Source organism: Squalius cephalus (assembly GCF_949319135.1).
Source record: "Squalius cephalus genome assembly, chromosome: 1".
Lineage (NCBI taxonomy): Eukaryota > Metazoa > Chordata > Actinopteri > Cypriniformes > Leuciscidae > Squalius > Squalius cephalus.
Genome location: NC_137122.1, coordinates 15,617,834 through 15,638,731, shown reverse-complemented (window position 1 = coordinate 15,638,731; position 20,898 = coordinate 15,617,834). Strand labels below are relative to the sequence as shown.

General features: G+C 40.2%; 2 protein-coding genes across 4 annotated transcripts in view; one reads left to right on the top strand and one right to left on the bottom strand.

Moving 5' to 3' along the window:
- Positions 1-20,898, top strand: part of LOC307162295 (uncharacterized protein) — a 236,559-nt gene that overhangs the window by 70,856 nt on the left and 144,805 nt on the right. The gene's annotated exons all lie outside the window — the stretch shown is intronic.
- On the bottom strand, positions 13,455-19,209 carry LOC307167148 (uncharacterized protein). 2 transcript variants are annotated; one of them, XM_079886095.1, is made up of 2 exons: positions 19,094-19,209; positions 13,455-15,568 (listed from the first exon to the last, which is right to left on the bottom strand). In XM_079886095.1, the coding sequence occupies exons 1-2, from the start codon at positions 19,170-19,172 to the stop codon at positions 14,451-14,453; spliced, it is 1,197 nt and encodes a 398-aa protein (XP_079742221.1). In that variant the 5' UTR covers positions 19,173-19,209; the 3' UTR covers positions 13,455-14,450. The 2 variants fall into 2 exon arrangements, with proteins under 2 accessions (XP_079742221.1, XP_079742222.1); XM_079886096.1 differs by having other exon boundaries at positions 13,455-15,538; positions 19,094-19,203.

The following is a 20,898-nucleotide window of genomic DNA, read 5'->3' as shown; positions in this document are numbered from 1 at the left end:
GCAGTGTCTGCTAACTGCATCAGAACTGGGAACCACGGTTGGCTCTTCCAGAGCGGCGCAACAAGCAGCACTGAGCATTTCGTTTCCCTGACCTGTTCTAACACCTGAGGTAGGAGGGAGACGGGGGGAAAGGCGTAGAGCGGACAGCGCGGCCACGTTCGGGACAGCGCGCTCTCGTTCTTGCGGGGCAGTGGGCGTTTTCGTGGGACGCGAATAGGTCCACCTCCGCTCTGCCGAATCTCTCCCACAACAGCTGGACTGTTTGCGGGTGTAGAGACCATTCGCTCGTGGGAATGTTGTTCCTGGACAGTCTGTCTGGACCCAAATTCTGGGTCCCAGGCACATGCACTGCTCTCAGCGAGCACAAGTTGTGCTGAGCCCATATCAGGAGGCGTTCTGCCAACCTGTACAGGTCTCGGGATCTGAGACCGCCCTGGTGATTTATGTAGGACACCACAGACATGTTGTCCGAACGGACTAAGACGTGCTGGTCCTTGATTTGGGGACGAAAACGCGTCAGCGCGTTGTCCACTGCCAACATTTCCAGGCAGTTGATATGTTGGAGCTTCTCTCGTTCTGACCACAGGCCGAAGAACGATCTGCCCTCGAGCAGCGCTCCCGTCGACACCACCATAACCATCGAGGAAGTCCCCAGGCTTACACCTGATTGGTACCAGTCGCTCGTTATCTAAGGTTTCAGAGCTGTCACGCTCTGATCGACCTTGAGACGCAGCCGACCGGACGCCCACGCTCTGCGCGGCACTCGCGCTTTCAACCAGAACTGCAGAGGGCGCATGCGGAGCAGGCCCACTGAAGAACTGTTGATGCTGAGGCCATGAGACCTAGCATCCTCTGAAATTTCCTGAGCGGGGTGGTCGCGCCGCAGCGGAAGAGCTCGCTGCGCGCTGAATATTTAGCACGCGCTGCGGCGACAGCCGTGCCGTCATGGACTGTGAGTCTAGAACTGTCTGTACCCAGAAACGAAATCGTTTGACTGGGGCTCAGCGAACTCTTCGCCCAATTGACTCTGATACCAAGATTCTCGAGGTGATCGAGTAAAATGACCCTGTGCTCCACGAGCTCTGACCGTGATTGAGCCAGAATCAGCCAGTCGTCCAAATAGTTCAGCACTCGCATGCCTCTGAGTCTGAGAGGAGCGAGCGCTGCGTCCATGCACCTCGTAATGTACGAGGTGCCAGGGATAAGCCGAACGGCAGGACTGTATACTGGTATGTCTGGCCCTCGAAGGCGAATCTCAAGAATCGCCTGTGACGTGACGCTATCTGTATTTGAAAATAAGCGTCCTTCAGATCTATCGACATGAACCAGTCTCCTCGGCGAATATGCGCGAGAATTTTCCTGGTTGTGAGCATTTTGAAACTGCGTTTCGTTAATGCTTTGTTCAGCTGTCTCAGATCCAGTATGGGTCTGAACCCACCGTCTTTCTTGGGAACCAGAAAGTATCTGCTGTATAGCCCCCCTTCGCTTGGAGCTTGAGATACAGGCTCTATAGCCCTTTGCTCATTAGTTTTGATATTTCGGCGAGAAGTAGGTGTGCTACTTCTGAATTCACCGTAGTTTCGACGCGCGCTGTGAAGCGGGGAGGGCATCGACAAAACTGTAGCGAGTAGCCTCTCTTTATAATGTCTAGCACCCATTCCGAAACCCCTGGAAGCGCTGACCATGCTTCTGCATGGATGGCTGAGGGTTGGATGTGAAGCGCGCTCTTGCACAGGTGCACAGGTTTCGTTTTTACAGAAACCCTGTGACATGTGTGACATAGTGTTTGTGGGCACTGGGAGGTGGGCACATTTACTATGTAGGGTGCGCAATCGACCTGAGTCGACTTTATGGGCGCGAGCCCTGTGTGAAGGGCTGTGCTTGTGTGTAGGGATGGGCACTGGGCAGTGGGCATCAGCACTACATTTATAGCACCATCGGCCGTGGCCGGGACACCAGAAAATACATCCCTATGGGATTTTTCTGGGTAGCCGTAAAACGGCTTTTGTGTGCAGGCAAGCGGGCAGCTGTGCACTGCAGAATACACTGGAACAGTCACATTTCCTGGGACTGAACGAGCGGCTAGTCGAGCGCGGGCTGTACCACGTGCTCGTCGGCTGCAAAACACATCTGCAGCTGCCTCTCAGGGAACTGACAGAGTGATTTGCATTCGGCAGCATAAAATATTTTCTGCCGGTAGACCCGGGATTCAATACCTGGGTCTCTCGCGCGAAAGCCTAGGAATCTACCACTGGGCCACAGTGAAGATACACAGACATTCAGTTAGCGCGAGTATTATCCACACTGGCGTTTGTTTGCAGGCATGCGGGTAGCACAACCTGCAATACTGAACATTTTCAGACGCCTGAAAGTGCCAGAATGTGAGAAGAGTGGATATCGCCCGGTTTTCAGCGGGGCTAAAACGCTCCATTCTCCTTTGCCAGTGATGCACGGGAACCATAGAAACGGTGTTCGCCATTTAAGCGGGTACTACGCGCTTGCTGGCTGCAAAATGCACCCCTGCAGTCGCCCTCAGGGGACTGACAGAGCGAAGCATTGGCGGCATAAATATATGCGGCTAGACCGGGAATCGAACTCCGGTCTCCCGTGCGCAAAACCTATAATTCCACCACTGAGCCACAGGGGGATACAGGTTTTTATGCCAGGTGAGTCCTTAAGGATGCCAGGTGAGTCCTCAGAGTCACCATAGGCAATTGGCTCGGAGTGAGGGCGGTGGCCGTCAGCGAGCGCGAGAGCTGCGAGATCCTCTAGGAAAGGGGGGGCGTCTTGAAAAAGACGCCCGGCTCTTTTAGTGTAAATGGTACATACATAATACACAAAAACACAGTAAATATAGAAAGGATATAGGCGCCGGATAGCGCAACAGGTACGGCAGTGGAAGGCGGCTTTGGCCAGCGGCTTAAGAAGTGGCTCGTCCCGCTGAAGTGCTTTCTCAGACGACGCGTTGCTTCTCTCGTGATCCAACGATGCGTGAGCTTCGCTGAAGAGATGAAAAATCAAGTGAATCAGCCTTTTCGAGCTACCTTTATAGGGCTAAGCCACGCCCGTTGCGGTGGGAAGTGGCAAGGAGGGCGCGTTGCAGTCAACATTGACACCACAAATAAGGACTTTAGCCTGGGATTTAGGAATGTGCAGTGTGAAACAGCAGCTTATGAATAACCAGGATGGATGGGTTTGTACAGTAGTGATGCTTTAGCTTTTGACATCGTATAAATCCAAATGCCCCATTCATCCATTTCTATTAAATTGTGCAGGAATGAAAAGAGACATATTTGGTTGTCATAGAATTCCAAGTGCAGTTCAATCTTAACTTCGTGGAAATCTATTCTGATGGGATAACTTTTTATAATTAAAAATAAAACAATTTTTGAGTTTGACAATGAACACACTGGAAAACAGCTATACAACATAGTTCAAAACATTATAAATAACAATTTCTGAACATTGACTCTCAGGGCCCTATCTTGCACCCAGCACAATTGACTTTGTACAGCGACGCATGTTTCATTCCTATTTTGCACCCGCGCAAAGCATGCTTTTCCCTCCACAGAAGCACGTCGCTAAACTAGGGAATGAACTTGCGCTCCCTGGGCGGTTCAGCGCAAAAAAGGAGGCGTGTTCCGGCGCAAACAATCCCTGGTACTATTTTATTGTTCCATAAAACAATTGCGCCAGTGGCCAGAAAAAAACCTAGTCTAAAGTCAGTGGCGCGTTGCGCGTTGTTCATTATGCTATTTTAAGGGCGCATGCTTGACCATATGTATAGCGTGCACAACAACGCGCATACACTTTGATTCTCTAATCTACACAGAAGCAGCAGTTTTCATTTTTGCAAATCATATTATTACAAATGATAGATAGATAGATAGATAGATAGATAGACAATTTATTATATAAGCATACATCTAGCTTACACATTTACCCACGTTATTATATACCTGTTTAACCGAAGCTAATTTGGGTGTGTTTCTCCATCCCCAATGTCACTTCTCTGTGTTTTACGGCCGTGACGAGAACGTCGCTCTCCTCGGCTGTGAACTGCTCCTGCCGGCGCACGTCTGGCAAATCCGCCGTTATAATAGCAATACGCCAAGGAAAAAGCGCGCCTGCTCTTAAAGGGAATGTGAGAAGTCGCTCTGATTGGTTTATTTCACGTTACGCCCAAACCACACCTATGAATAATGAAGCTACTTCAGACCAACCCATTTTAGATTTGCGCCGGGCGCAAGAGCCATTTATCCCGCCGGGAAAATAGCAACAGCGCCGAGACCCGCCCACAAAGTTACTTGCGCTTTGCGCTTTGACACTTGCGTTTCAGATCATTAAAATAGGGCCCTCAATGTTACTCAGAAAACGGGTTTTAAGTTTATTTCGTTTGAAGTACATGTACTAAATGTTACGCTCTTAGATGTTAGAAAAAAATCCATATTATCTCTAGCCTTGGCTACCGTATATAGACCGTCTGGGCCTTACGCTGATTTCCTAAAAGAGTAGATTTTCTCTCAGATCTATTGGTCAATGTCGATAAAGCATTAATTATTGGAGATTTTAACATACACGTAGATAATCCAAATGATGCGTTAGGGGCTGCGTTTATAGATTTATTAAACTCCTTTGGGGTCAAGCAAAACGTCACCGGACCAACTCATCGTCTTAATCATACACTCGATTTAATTATATCATATGGAACCGATCCAACCGATATAGATATCATTCCACAAAGTGATGATGTCATTGACCATTACTTGGTAACTTGCATATTATGTACTCCTGTAATATATCAAGCTGCGCCGCGTTATCGACCAGGCAGATCAATCCTTCCATCCACCATAGATAATTTCTCAAATTGCTTATCTAATCTGTCTCAGCTGCTGCCTGAACCCAAACAAACAGATGAACTAGAAGAACTAACTAGCACTATGAGCACCATTCTCTCTAGAACATTGGATGTTGTTGCACCCATTAAATTAAAAAAGGTCAGAGAGAAAATTAACCCATAAGAACCCGGACCAATTTCTCCTTATAGGAAAATTATGGGGCATATAAAACAGACCAAATGGACCACTTATAACATGTTTCTGCAGTTGTTTTTGAAATACAACCCCTCCTTGTGAAAGATCTGTAATGTTACATATATGTGACATTGGGCGTTTATGATACATTTTTAATGTTACGTATATGTCACATTGGGCATTTATTTCTCAGTTTAAAAAAATATTTTTTTCAGTTTTTTTGCTTAATAACAGTTATTTTTCTGTTTATTTTATTTTCCACAACATATATCAAAATTATTATTTTTCTGGGAAGATAGCCGGGGTGATAGCCAGGCATTGTTTGCGAAAAATATCAAGCCATGGAAGGATCTTCCAACACTTAACCCCTGCTTGCCGATTTGACGAATCATTGTTGTCAGTGAAGTGTAGACTTGCTAGCAGGGTCTGAAAACGGTTGCTTGACATGTTGTCAGCCACCATGGGACACCTTGTGTCATTTTCCCAGTATGCACAATTTCCTGGCATTTGGTGCAGACCCATGCACAGATGGATACCAATCAGTATTTCCATTTCTTTAACAGTGGTGTTAACATTCTTCTGAGTTCCAGATTTTTGCACACTGTACAAATTAGTTAGTTCCTCTAGTCTAGGAGCTCAAGCATTTCTGCTATTATGAACTTTCTGAAATACTCCAGGGGTGTCGGAAGATTGTCTGGAGGTGTGATACTCGGCCCTTTGAATGTGCACTTTTTTATTCGATTTTTAAAAAGATTTTTTTTTTTTACCCTGGCTGGTTGTATTTTGCTTCCCAGAGTTTATGTTTGGTTGTGCAGCTTCTAAATCTAAATCACTTGATGCTAATGTCTGAATCAGACCTACTTGATTCACCATCCTCCATGTCTTTCTTGTTAAGGGTGTAATCAGGGCCATCAGTGTCTTCTTCCTATAGTCACTGTCACATCCCTCATACTCACTGTCATCTCCCTGAATAATTTTCAGCACATTCTGAACATCAAGTTGTTTCCTGAATCTATTCATGTTATTCTTAAAAACAAAAAAGTTAAAATAACCAAAAAATAGGACCAACATATGATATCAACATCTTATTTTAGTTACAGGTATGCAAAATAGTTTCAAAATACATTTCATTAACAATGTAATTAATTTTGACATTATTTTTATGTTTACATTTGTAAAAATATGCTTTGAAATGAGCAGCCGAAAATATATAACAATAAAATAATTGAATCAGATAAATTAATTGAGCAGATCATTACCATTTTTCTTAATGTGACATATACGTCACATCAAAATTCCACCTACTGTTTTAAGGTTCACAGCCCGATGTGACATATATGTCACCACAATATTTTCACAACTGGTTTTATAACAATTTCTTCAAGAAATGTATTAAAATCAGGTTAAGTGTAATCTAGGATATGTTATTAAAACATTATAATTGTTGCATGGGTTGAAACATACCTTTAGTAACAAAAACAAGTGTTTTTAAAAATTGCTGACACTGCAACATGTGCTAACCAGACAGGCCATCATTTTGGAAATGTTGCCATGGCAACAAAAATGCACACATTGTCACATGACTGAACCTGGGTGTTCCTTATATGTCACTAAGGGACTTCCTGAGTTGAAAGTAAGGGATAATGCTTTAAAAAGACCTTTTCAGATAATCACCAGTGTTTGTGACACCCGTGTCTCTGCGGGTTCTTATGGGTTAAAGGGGGGGTGAAATGCTCATTTTCACTCAATCTCCTGTTAATCTTGAGTACCTATAGAGTAATATTGCATCCTTCATATCTCCAAAAAGTCTTTTGTTTTATTACATTTTTAACAGAAAGATTGGCTGTACCGAGTCTTTCCGGAAAAAAACGAGCGGCTGGGGGCGGGCCGTGTGGGCGAAGCTTAGCTGTGCTAACGCGCCAAGCTAGTGACAACACACAGAGACATTTGTTCAACAAACAGTTTTACTCACCGTCCGGTTCCAACGCACGACCGCGAAACTTTATCATTGTGACTGCTCGATCCTTAAGCATTAGACGATCTGCAAATCCGTCGATATGGGCTTTGTTTATAAAACAATCATCGTCGAAATGCAGGGAACAACAGTCTTACAACACAACTCCGTTTATGCTCAGGAAAACAAACTCCATCCACGGGTTCCTTAACGCTGGGTTCTTTGGGAATCTGTGCAGGGTTGTCTTGCCCTGGCAACCAAAAACACACTTCTTTGGTGACATTGACTTCCCAAAAGCCGGGCAGGGTGCTTTGATGGCGAACTGCTTTCACTCTCTTGCTCTAGTCTACGAGTGCGCGCGCGGCCGCGATCTTACCGGAGAAGTGCCCTTAGAACCCATATAAGGAAATTCCGCCCTATCTTACGTAAGACAGAGCCATACTCGAAAAAAACTTTCCGAAACTTGTGACAAACCGGAAGGAGTATTTTTGGAACAAAAATACTCCTTCAAACGTACAACTTAGTTTTTGAAACTTTGTCCATGTTTAGCATGGGAATCCAACTCTTTACCAGTGTAAAAAACTCAGTATGCATGAAATAGCATTTCACCCCCCCTTTAAAGCACCATGGTACAACAATACTATGCATGTTCTAAAGAGAGAAACCCGTAATTTAGAGTGTAAATGGAAACAAACTAATTTAGAGGTCTTTAGAATCGCATGGAAAGACAGTATGTCACGTTATAAAAAGGCCCTATTAAGCGGCCAGGGCTGAGCACCTCCGCAAACTAATAGAAAATAACCAAAACAATCCAAGGTTTTTATTTAACACCGTGGCTAGACTAACAAATAAACAGACGTCACCCGAACAAAATATCCCATTATAGTTTAGTAGTAATGATTTCATGAACTTCTTCACTGAGAAAATAGAAAACATCAGAACCACAATTGTAAACGTTCAATCCTCAATCGCGCCTTATAATTCAGCCTCAATTATCACCCCGCAAGAAAAATTACAGTGCTTTACAACTATAGAACAAAAAGAGTTAAATAAACGCATCACTTCATCTAAAACAACAACATGTTTATTAGATCCTATACCAACTAAAATACTGAAGAAGTGTTACCTGTAGTGGAAGAGCCTCTCCTCAATATTATTAACTCATCTTTATCTTTAGGTCATGTTCCAAGAACATTTAAACTAGCAGTTATAAAACCTCTCATTAAGAAACCACAATTAGATCATAATAATCTAGCAAATTATAGACCCATTTCAAATCTTACATTTATGTCTAAAATACTAGAAAAAGTTGTGTCCGCTCAACTGGGCTCTTACTTGCAAGAAACTGATATCTATGAAAAGTTTCAGTCAGGATTCAGGCCGCACCATAGCACTGAAACTGCGCTCGTTAAAATCACAAATGATTTACTCTTAGCTTCTGACCAAGGCTGTATCTCAATACTAGTTTTACTTGATCTAAGTGCTGCGTTCGATACTATAGATCACACAATACGCTTAAATCGACTACAAAATTATAGGCCTACTGGTGTTCAAGGACAAGCATTAAGCTGGTTTAGATCATACTCATCTGACCGCTACCATTTTGTCTATTTAAATGGAGAAAAATCGAAGATAACGTCAGTAAACTATGGAGTGCCGCAGAGATCTGTGTTGGGCCCTCTATTATTCTCAATATATATGCTGCCACTTGGAAATATTATAAGGAAACATGGAATTAGTTTCCATCATTATGCTGATGACACTCAAATATACCGTAAAACTTCAAATAATAGCCGAGTCCCAAATAGACGCCTGTCTCTTTTAAACGCCTGGTGTGACGACAGGTTTGGGTAAATAAAGGCCGGTCTCAAATAGAGGCCTGGTCTGTTTTTTAGTATCGGGTTGTATATGATCTTCTAAGACCCGTCAGATCGTCTGTTCTATATGTTTTGATTAGATTTCACGTGACAGACGCAACCGTTCATGAACGACTCATCACTATTCGCGCGCGTGTGAGGGAGAAAGAGGAGATAATATATTTCTAATATATTTAACTTCGGGATGTTATCCTTAGGTATGTGGCCTGACAGTAGATTCTAATGGAAGCGAGGATCACCTTATCCATTGTTTTCAAAGAGGGAGAGCCGTGCGCATCTGGGCGGGAGCTGTTAGTGCAAGCAAGGCAGGCAGAGTTAGCGGAGGCTGGAGAGGGAGAAGTGGAGGAGAGCGACGTGGAGGAGGAATTCGCTAATGAACTTGTAATTGAGGATCGCGGGGATGATGATAGTGATGAATAGAGTAATTTTCTATCACATGATTGCAGTTGTTTACAGGGTAGTCTGCATTCTTTCTTGTTGAATATGTTTCGGGCAACAACAAGTTCATATGCTCGATGGATTTTAGCGGTAACTTGTGTTCTGCCCATTGCTGTCAGATCGTTTTTTTATTTTTATTTTTTATGCTGCCAATAGCCAAAGACATTTCTTACATTAAATGATTTGTTACACACATTCAAATTAATTATAAATAAAACATAATATAATGTGGTAACCTCCTACTGTCATGCTTGAACATCTCAACACTAAATTAAAGGCCTGTCTCTTATAGACGCCTGTCTCAAATACAAGCCGGTGCAGTTCGGCGATTTGGGTAAATAGAAGCCCGGGCTATTATTTGAAGTTTTACGGTATATTTCATCACGGCCGGATGAAAACGCTAAATTATCCAAATTGACAGAGTGTGTTAAAGATATAAAAGATTGGATGACGCGTAATTTTCTTTTATTAAATCCTGACAAGACAGAGGTAATACTTATCGGTTCAAAAAACCGCCTACAAAACCTCTCACAATACAACTTTAACATCATAGGATGTCCTGTTACTTTATCCTCTACAGTAAAAGACCTGGGTATTATACTCGATTGTAACCTGTCTTTTGAAAATCATATTTCATATGTTACAAAAACAGCCTTTTTCCACCTTAGAAACATTGCTAAGCTACGTAATATGCTATCAGTTTCTGATGCAGAAAAGTTAGTTCATGCATTCATGACCTCAAGACTAGATTACTGTAATGCTTTATTAGCTGGTTGTCCTGCATCCTCAATAAACAAGCTACAGTTAGTCCAAAATGCAGCAGCTAGAGTTCTTACTAGATCAAGAAAAACACAGATTTTATCATCACTGCATTGGTTACCTATAAAGTTCCGTATTAATTACAAGGTATTGCTACTGACTTATAAAGCCCTAAACGGCTTAGCTCCAGTCTATTTAACCGATCTTCTATCGCCCTATAATCCATCGCGCTCTTTAAGATCAATAAATTCTAGGCTTTTGGTCATACCTAGGATATCCAGATCCACCAAAGGAGGGAGAGCATTTTCACATTTGGCTCCGAAACTCTGGAATAGCCTTCCTGATACTGTTCGTTGCTCGGACTCGCTCTCCCAGTTTAAAAATAGATTAAAGACGCATCTTTTCGGCCAGGCATTCATATAATATTTTTAATCTTACAGTTCAAACTACAATCCGGCCTCTAGTTCATAAACGCCAGAGGAGAACTGGCCCCCGACTGAGCCTGGGTTCTCCCAAGGTTTTTTTTTTCTCCATTAGGTCACCTGATGGAGTTTTAGGACACCATTAGGTCACTTGATGGAGTTTTTTCGGTTCCTTGCCACTGTTACCTTTGGCTTGCTCAGTTGGGGATATTTATAACAATAGTTATCAATCAACCAATCAACTATCGGTACCGATATATCGGCAAAACCGATGAAACGGTCGACCTCTATTCAACACTATTCTGTTCAGATTATAAGATGTCAGATAAGACCAAACATGTTAGAACCGAGCGGCAACCTTCCAGTCTCTCTTGAATCCAACACGGAAGTGGCTTAAACTGCAGTTCATCAACTGGCCACTAGAGACAGGCTGCACAAGGGAGTAAATCCAATAGACCCCCATGTTAAAATTTGCTTTACAGCAGAAAAAAATGTTAACAGCCTGGTACAAAAATTGTTTTGGTCTATATAGCTAATTTTGCCCTTCATGACAAGTGTGGTGATCATTGGGGTGATTTTTTTTTATTACTCATCCGTTTAAATTATATTAAACCTTAAAGTTCTGCATTATTAAGGGCGTGGTTAAACGTACTAGTGGTTTGTCTGCTGTCTATTAGTGTCACCTCAGCTTATTCCAGCTACTAAACTTGGCATCTCTGCTGTGTTTGTGCTTTTTTCGGGATTATTTTATTAATACACACAATATACCTTTGCTCACGCCTTTGGATTTCGCATCACGACACACATAGTCTCACTTTAAGCTATGTCTTTGAACTATTATAGTATTTCGAAGGGCAAAAACATGAACTTTATTGGCTCTATTGAACTCTTTTGGCTTTACATCATCAAGTCAGCTTTCACTTTAGCGCAAGGCCAGTAACATAGCATTAGGCTGGTTCGACTTGAACCATTAGAACTGATCAGTTTATGACATCAAAGTACTGCGAGAGTGATTCGAGAACAGACGGCTCCGTATGCTTTTCAATCACTCTCGCGGTACTTTGATGTCATAAACAGATCGGTACAGGGCCATATTAACCATAGGGCTAGGCGGGGCTAAAGCCCCGGGGCCCGAGCAAGGAGGGGGCCCATGTTTGGCTGTGGAGCATATTGACTAGCCATTGGTAACGCTGATTGCCAAAGTCTTACCACGCCCCACACAAATCAGCCCTGTTACTTGGTGGCGCTTTGCCGTAAATTACATGCATTATCATGGTATCATTATCAATATTATTAATTGACCGTTTGCAATTGACCCTCCTTTAGTTACTCACGAGTCACACCACACATCTTACTCACGCAGTTTCGTTGCTGATGCAGAAGTGACGCGTTCATAAACGGCACCTAAAAGCGGTCACAAAGAACCAGCAAGTAATGATTATGAATATGTAAAATATTGCAATGAGACATTTTAATTGTTTATTGCAAAGATGAAGTTGACGATAGGCTACTGACTCGCGATCTTCAGTTGTGAATGCGCTGGGCCGGAGAGAAATGCACACTTCGATTACATAGTTTTATTTTGTTTTGAATGGTTCTGTTTAAAAGTAAAGAATACAAGCTTTCTGTAATAGATATATTTCAAAAAAAAATTTAGGTCTGTGAGGTGAGTAGGCTACCTTTTATACCCTGTTTCGGGATGATCTTAAGCTCCAGTTCAGGCGCTGGCTTGATTACATAGGCTATATTTAGCCTACTTTTTATTTAGGCTATTAAATCAAGGAAATTGGTTAATGGAAAATGTATTAAAATTAAGATACAATTAATACAAAACGAAATTCGATTTAAAGAAAGGCTTTGTGCGTTCTGTTTGAGGTCTCTGTGAAAGTTTTAAAGTCTTTTCTCACAACAGTCCTCAATCTGCATTATGACGATTCCCTTGCATCAGATTCACAGCATTAGCATACTGTGATGATGAAGGCCATTGTCCCACATTTAATTTACATGCATACTTTTAAAGTGATAACTCTTGTACTAGGGCAGTAAATAGGCTAGTTATACCCATATTTAACATCAATAGTTCCTTTTTTCATTTTCACCTAAATATATTAATTGACCGTTTGCGAAAATGCCGCCCCGGGCAATTGCCCAGTTCGCCTGTGCCAAAAACCGCTACTGACAAATATGTACATTTATTTCTGTTCATGCTTTCAATTGTTTGTGTTTTCAGCATGTTAAAGGAACACTCCACCGTTTTTTGAAATAGGGCTTATTCACCTTCTTTCCTACATTTAGATAGGTGGGCAAATGCATTTTTATCTGTGCATGCATTGTTTTAGTTTGACAGGGTCGGAGCTAGCATAGCTTAGCATAATGAATGGAATCCTTTGTTGCCAGCTAGCATGTCCTGATTAAAAGTAATATAAAAATAAAAAAACCTACCTAATTACTTCTTGTGGCCTGTGTATTCACAACAAGCAGAGATATCACGCCCAAGTAGCAGTGCTTTGCCTGTGCTTCCCCCTAATATAAAGTCAATATCTGCCTAGGAAATCGCCTAGTATTAATCTGCATCGCTATTTGTACTTGTTGTGAATACACAGGCCACAAGAAGTAATTAGGTGGGTTTTTTATTTTATTTTTATATTACTTTTACTCAGGACATGCTAGCTGGCAACAAAGGATTCCATTCATTATGCTAAGCTAAGCTAGCTCCGACCCTGTCAAACTAAAACAATGCATGCACTGAGACAAAAATGCATTTGCCCACCTATCTAAATGTAGGAAAGAAGGTGAATAAGCCCTATTCCAAAAAACGGTGGAGTGTTCCTTTAAAGGCTCACTCTACTATGCTTTGCTCATGGGAGTGTTTGCTGTTTATGATATCGGAACCTTGTTTACAGAGTTCAAGTAGTTCTTTATCCACTTGTTCTTAAATACACAATTAGCATAAAACTGTTTTTTTTTTTTTAATAATGTGCTTCCAAATTAAATTGAACAAAATATCCACCTCTTTTATAATTTTTTACAGTTTTGGATAATATCCTTCCTTTTAATGAAAGATCTCTCATTAACCATGAGTTTAATTTTTGTTTAATTTTCCTAATAATTGGTGTAAAATGCTAATTATTTCTCTGTTTTTGATCTTTACAGATATTAATACCTAAATAATCTTTTTAATGTTTAAAAAAAAACAGATACAGAAGAAAAAATATTAAGGCACTCAATAGCTTTTTTTATTATTATTTCAGGAGGCCATGGTTTGTGTTACAAGAAAGAAAAGAAACAGTGAAATGGGACAGCCTTGTTGGATACCTCTATTGATTTTAAACCTGGATGACCTTTCATATGATAACTTAACTGTGCTGTTACAGTCGTTGTACAGTGTTTGAATAGCTTTTTTTAAAGTATACTCCAAAACCAAAATAATCTAAGGTCTCTAACATACCTTTTACTCACGACATGCTAGCTGGCAACAAAGGATTCCATTCATTATCCTAAGCTAAGCTAGCGGCGGCGCTGCCAAACTAAAACAATGCATGCACTGAGACAAAAATGTGTTTTATGGCCTTCTCTAGTGTGAAGTTTCTGGTGATCTTCAATTCATCTGTAGTAAAGGACTTCTGCACTGAAACACACACCGCTGTGTCTTTTCTGCCGTAATGTTATTAATGAATCTTCTCCTTTGTGTGAATCTACAAGTGTTTCTTCAGGACTGACGCCCAATGAAACAATTTACCGCACTGATCACAGTTAAATGGTCTTTCTTCAGAATGAGAAGCAGAAAGCCTTTCAGAGCGAAAGCCTGAGTCGCTTCTTCTCAGTGTGAACTCTCATGTGACGCTTAAGAGTTGTTTTGTGTCTGAAACTAGTTCCACACTGAACACACACGTGTGGCTTTTCTCAAGTGTGGATTTTCATGTGACTCTTAAGGGATGCTGATTGTGTGAACCTCTTCCCACATTGATCACATGTGAACGGCTTCTCTCCACTGCTTTCCTCCAGTGTGGATCCTCTCATGTGTTTTCAGAGTTGCTGACTGACTGAATCTCTTGTCACAGTGTGAACACTTGTAAGGTTTTTCTCCAGTGTGGATCCTCTTATGTTTAGTCAGAGTTGTTGAATGACTGAATCTCTTGTCACAGTGTGAACACTTGTAAGGTTTTTCTCCAGTGTGGATCCTCTCATGTGTTTTCAGAGTTGTTGAATGACTGAATCTCTTGTCACAGTGTGAACACTTGTAAGGTTTTTCTCCAGTGTGGATCCTCTCATGTGTTTTCAGAGATGCTGACTGACTGAATCTCTTGTCGCAGTGTGAACACTTGTAAGGTTTTTCTCCAGTGTGGATCCTGTTATGTGTTTTCAGAGTTGTTGACTGACTGAATCTCTTGTCACAGTGTGAACACTTGTAAGGTTTTTCTCCAGTGTGGATCCTCTCATGTGTTTTCAGATTTTCAAACAGGATGAATCTTTTGTCACAGTGTGAACACTTATAAGGTTTTTCTCCAGTGTGAATTTTGTGGTGCCGTTTTAATTGTTGAGCTGTAATAAAAGTCTTCCCACACTTAAAGCACACGTACTCAGTGTGAATTTTCTGATGTTTATGTAAATGCCACCACTGTGAATAACTCTTTCCACACACAAAACATGAATGTGGCTTCTCCTTCGTATGAACTCTCAGGTGTCTCTTCAGGTTTGATGACACAACAAATGTTTTACCACATTGATCACACGTGAACGGTTTCTTTCCAGTGTGAATTCTCATGTGACACTCAAGATTACGCTTGTTCAATAAACCCTTTCCACACTGAGTGCAGGTGAAAGATTTCTTGGCTCTTGTTTTCTTTAAAAATGTATTTTTAGTCTTTGAGCGACTCAAAGGTTTTTCTCCAGGTTTGACATGATGTTCCTCCTTCACCTCACTCAGTTCTTCTCTCTCCTCCTTCACCTCACTCAGTTCTTCACTCTCCTCCTTCACTTCTTCACTCAGTTCTTCACTCTCCTCCTTCACTTCTTCACTCAGTTCTTCACTCTCCTCCTTCACTTCCATCAGTTCTTCACTCTCCTCCTTCACTTCCATCAGGTCTGACATAAAAGAAAAAGGTTTAATTTAATTTTCAGCACATCAATAATTCAAAGAGACGAATATGAAAGTGAGCCGTGATGTAATAGCAGAAAGCACTAGTAGACGACTACTATAAAATATGATAATTCTGGTGTTGTTTTCATAAATTAATTGCATGAATGAGGTACATTGATATTTCAATTATTATTTTCAAGACATTTAAGTTTCTGAAGTGAGAAATATTAAATATATTTGATTAATTACACAATTATTTAATGTGATATTAACATTTATACAATAGTGCCAAGGGGTGTGCAATATTGAAATACAATTATCTCTTGATATTTGTTAGGAATTTTCCGATAACAATAATTAAAAACTATTTTGCTGAGTGTTTTGTTCGGTACAGGCCTGTCATGGATAAATAAATATGACAATTAGCCTAAACCACCACTAGGTGACGGCAAGTCCATGATAGAAATGTGAAGATAAAGGATGTAAAAATGAGCCCGATGTAATAGCAGAAAGTAGACACATTTTTTAAATGCAGGTCAAACCAATTTTCCCAACGTCTGAATCCAATGGTGTGGTAGAAGCTTTCCTGCATGCTGTCTTTTCGGTGCAGAAAGTAATTTAATTCCAATTAGGTATTTATGGTTTAGTTTAGGTTAGGGTGGGGGGGATATATTTAATCATCAAGGTAATTCAATCATAAAACTACTATTGTTTTGCATTAAAAAAAATGCAGTAACTAATAATATTACATTTAATTCTTGGAATAAACATTTGACATGTACAAACCTAATTTGTATATTTTTGGTCATCACATTAAAAAGAACATTTAAATGGGATAATATTAAGAACTTTAAATTTAACTCTCAAAAAGTTGTACGAACTCTGAGATGAATAATATAAAAACACTCGGCTATTTGTGCCACAGTATCAGCTCAAAAGCTCACCAAAACCCGCCCACTCCAAGAAAAACTCATTAACTGCAGGGCTCGCAAAATTTCAAAATCGCTGGTAGCCCTTCGGGCAGGCACTCTTCAGATTTTGGTAGCCCGAAATGAATTTTACTAGCCCATATAAAAAGACTACAATTTTTAATGTAGAATATTGGTTATGAGTCAAAACAATGAATCAAAAACTTTTTCAAAACACAAATATCAACAAATATGCATCTGGTAATAACTGAACTGAAATTTGTGTGACCAGTATGGAACATGAATCAGTCTGTGTCGGTGGCTCAGCCCTCAATGAGGGTATGATAAAATAAAATAAAAGTAACTCTTTAGTTTAGGGTCTAATACTCACTATTAACTAGTTTCATTAACATGCAGATGGCAGGGTTTTTTCATCACTGAGGTCCTGAATGTGAGATATGCTAGTTAGGGGGGTTCGGGGGCACCCCCGAGAAAATTTTGATTCCTCTGATCTACATATGTGCATTTTAAGATGTTTTGAAGGGCAAAAAAAAATTGGATAACAATAGCTTTAAAACCATGTAAGTGGGCAGCTGATTATTTTTCTCTCCTCCTTATTTTTCGCATCACACTCCTATTCTCTTTGTTTTTCTCTTGCTCTGTCTCTTCCCCTCCTAAAGCTGAGCTTTGACTGATAGGCTTTTCATTTTTGTCTGTCAGTGAAGAAAGTAAACAAAGGGTCAACTGATAGGTTGATTTATGAATCATTTTCTCAGACACGTTAATTTACTGAAAGCTACTAGGAAAGCTAGGTAGCCTAACTAAGTTTATTAAATTCATTCACAATATGTACACATTCATTATTGATCTTATTCTTAATACAGGGCCGTAGACAGGGCTTTATAATCAAAGAGGTCCTACATTTAAAGTTATTAGGGGGTTCAAATTTTTTATTTCTCTGATATGTCCATTTCAAGATGTTTGAAGGCCCAAAAAGGATAAGAAATAGCTTTAAAACCATGTCAGCAGGCAGTAGATGATACCTGCTCTCACTTCTTATCCATCACTCTCTCTTTTTCTCTCAGTCTCCTCATCTTGCCATCTCTTCTCCCTACCTAAAGCTGAACTTTTTTAATTTACTGAAGGATACAAATTGTATATTAATTCTCAACATGTACACATTCATTATTAATCTTGTGCCTATGATGAAAACGGCTTTGTTAATGCTAATGTCCCCTCACAATGACAGTAAACTAATTATTAGTCACATTACAGGCCTATTTTCAGTTCAAAATGGCGAAATTAGACAAAAGTATATTCATTTGCCTGATTATTTTTGTCATTCGTTTCACATTTATGACCTAAAAAAGCTGTTAAATATGAAATGTTTAGTTTGGCTACATCTTATCTCGCACTTGGCCGTAAACTGAAGCGTCGAGTCGCTCTGCTCAAATTCGCGCTCTGCAGCTTCTTGTGAACATAAAGCCCGCCTACTTTGATTTGATTGGTCATCTCAAATATTCTGACATTGACGAGCACCACAGACCAATGAGTGACAGACCAATGAGACTCAGATGAACACACACACACCCTGTCCTCTCTGTTTCTGACGTGCGCGCCGCTGCGGATTGAAGATGAAGAACGCGCTGAATCTGATTATAACAAGACTGAAGCGAACACTATTTCAGATAGCCCGTCGGGCAGGCCGGTTATGCATTTTGGTAGCCCGACTGGAAAACACAACGCCCCGGGACGTCGGGCAGGCGATTTTGCGAGCGCTGAACTGATGACTTTAACTCTTGGAAAAACACATGCATCATTCTCAATGTCAACAGTAAGAATGAGCCAATTTAAGAACAAAAAGTGTTTTAATTAGCAGGCATTTCACACACGTTTATGCACACACCATGATATCCAAAAACGTGTCATTCATTGATGCACAGACCTCCTGTACAATAATCCGACAACAAAAAAATTAACAGCAATAATGCTCGTGCCTTTGTGTTGCACTTTGACTTCGGACAAAACTACAGTACATCTTTCCTTAAGTACATGAAACATACATAATGCAGTATTAGTCTGGACGCTTTAAAATATATCCTGATATTTGAATTCTGTTGAGAATTTACCGCTTTAAAACACAATGGAGAATGTCAAGCATGATGTGAAACAGCCACATAAACTAAAAAAAAAAACTCATTAAAAGAGGGTAAAACATCATCCTGCACCAACATAAATTTCCACAAAAATGTGTTCTGCTAATAATGACACGTATTAGCCAAAATATGGCTTTCAGATATTCCAAGAGATGACAGGAAATTAACATTATCAATATAAGAAAATGTTAAAGTAAAGGTAGTTTGACCTACCAAAAAAACTTTAAACTGATACGTTAGTTAAGTCAAGTCACTTTTATTTATATAGTGCTTTTAGCAATAGGTGCATAAATAAAATAAAATGCATTTTCCTATGTAAATGCTAACTAGGCTATTGTAGTTACTTTATCAATGCATGTGTGGATGATGTGTTGATGAACCCTCTAAACAAATAGGCAAACACAAATCAAAATATGCAACTGACACATAATAATAAACATAGAATTACAAAATATACACAACTTACATTGAGCTGTAGAACCAATAAAGTTCCTCATAATAGGGTTTCTTGCATCCAGCTCAGTTGAGCAAACACTCAAAGCCATGCCAGTACCTCTCTAAACACTCTTACTTGTCTCTCTTAAAAGGATAGCCCTTCTCGTAGAAACCTCCCTAGATCCCCCTTGAGGCGGGGAGTAGCATTACATCACAAGAAATGGAACAGCCTTTAAGAACTGTTACAACTGTATGTAAACCAGACACAGATATAAAATAAGTGTAAATAAGGGAGATAATTTGACCTGATGTTGACAATCTATATGAAAGTTTCTCCAACCTCCCTTACTGAACATTTGTTGAAAATCTTTACCCATTTCATAGTTGAACTGCTAATCTAAAAGTGATGAAGTGCTTGAATGTTTCTAACATGAATGAAGAATAAACACCAACCTCTTTGTTCTTCAGGATCTTCAGTGTGTTTCATTCTGCAGGGTTCTGGATCACTCATGTTCTCACTGTCCTCTTTAATAAACTCAGTCTTTGCTGATTTCAGCTCTTCCTGATGCTCTGATGCTCGTCTTCACTTGTAGCTGATGGGAACTTACAGCATTTATAGGAGAATTGCAGTGGGAGGAGCTTCACTGATGATGAATTACAGTGGGAGGAGCTTCACTGATGATGTAATTGATGTGGGAGGAGCTTCACTGATGATGTGATTGCTGTGGGAGGAGCTGATCTGCCAAAAATCAGTAAATTAGTTTTTTTTAACTAAATGACACATCTGTAAAAATTCTGGATATCATGTCTGTCTGTCTATCATAAAGTAACTGATGCTAGTTCAATCCATAACCCTAATTATTCTCATAATTATTCTCCTTTATTCAAAAATTGTGGAGTCTGTCACTTCATTAAAAATCAATCTTGAAGTTTTGATGCCAGAAAATAAGCTTTACTATCCAAGATATTATTTTATCTCACAAAGTCGAGTGCTTTTGCAAAAGCAACTCCAGAGTCCAGTATCAAACATATACCTCAAAGGTGATCAATACATGCCATACTTGTGTTTTAAACAGTGAAAATGTAACTAAGGGGCTCCACCATATATGAGCATTTCCATCCATTCCAGTCGCATGCTTTGCTTCTCTAATGCAGATCTGAAGACATCAGCATAATAAATGAGGTGAAAACAGGAACTGTTGTCATGAAATAAAGAGTGTTTTCAGCAGATCTGTTAATATTGATGAGCCTCAGACTATCAACACTCATTCAACAAGCCATTCAGGATCATCAGCAAAATCATCTCACTTTATTCTGAGTGTTTGTTGTTAGAAACACATTATTTGAGTCAGGGCCGTTTGAAGGAATTTGGGGGCCCCAAGCAAAATGGACATGGAGGCCCCCCCAATAAAAAACATATTATAATTCCGTCCGTTCGAAAAAAACGTTGCACTAACTGTTTGTTACAAGCAGCATTTGCCGTCAGGCAGGTAGCTAACATAAACATATTTTTTCTAGCCTACCTGCTGCAAAATTACACCATTTGTACAAGACAAGTGGAGCTATTTTATCCAGTGTAATTTATCACTTACCACTAGGGGTGTAACAAAATTCACGGTTCGGTTCAATACGATACACACGGTTTGGTATGTTTTCGATACAGCAAAAAGAAAGAAATGCCAATTTCCTTGATTTATTTATTTTTCTTCTTTTTTTTATTAAAACTAGCATCATAAAATATGATTTCTTTTTACTTTGAGCAATTCTGGAGCTATAATTGACTCTTCTTAGGAGCATATAAAACAAAACAGCTCCTTGGAAAAAATTAAATGTAAT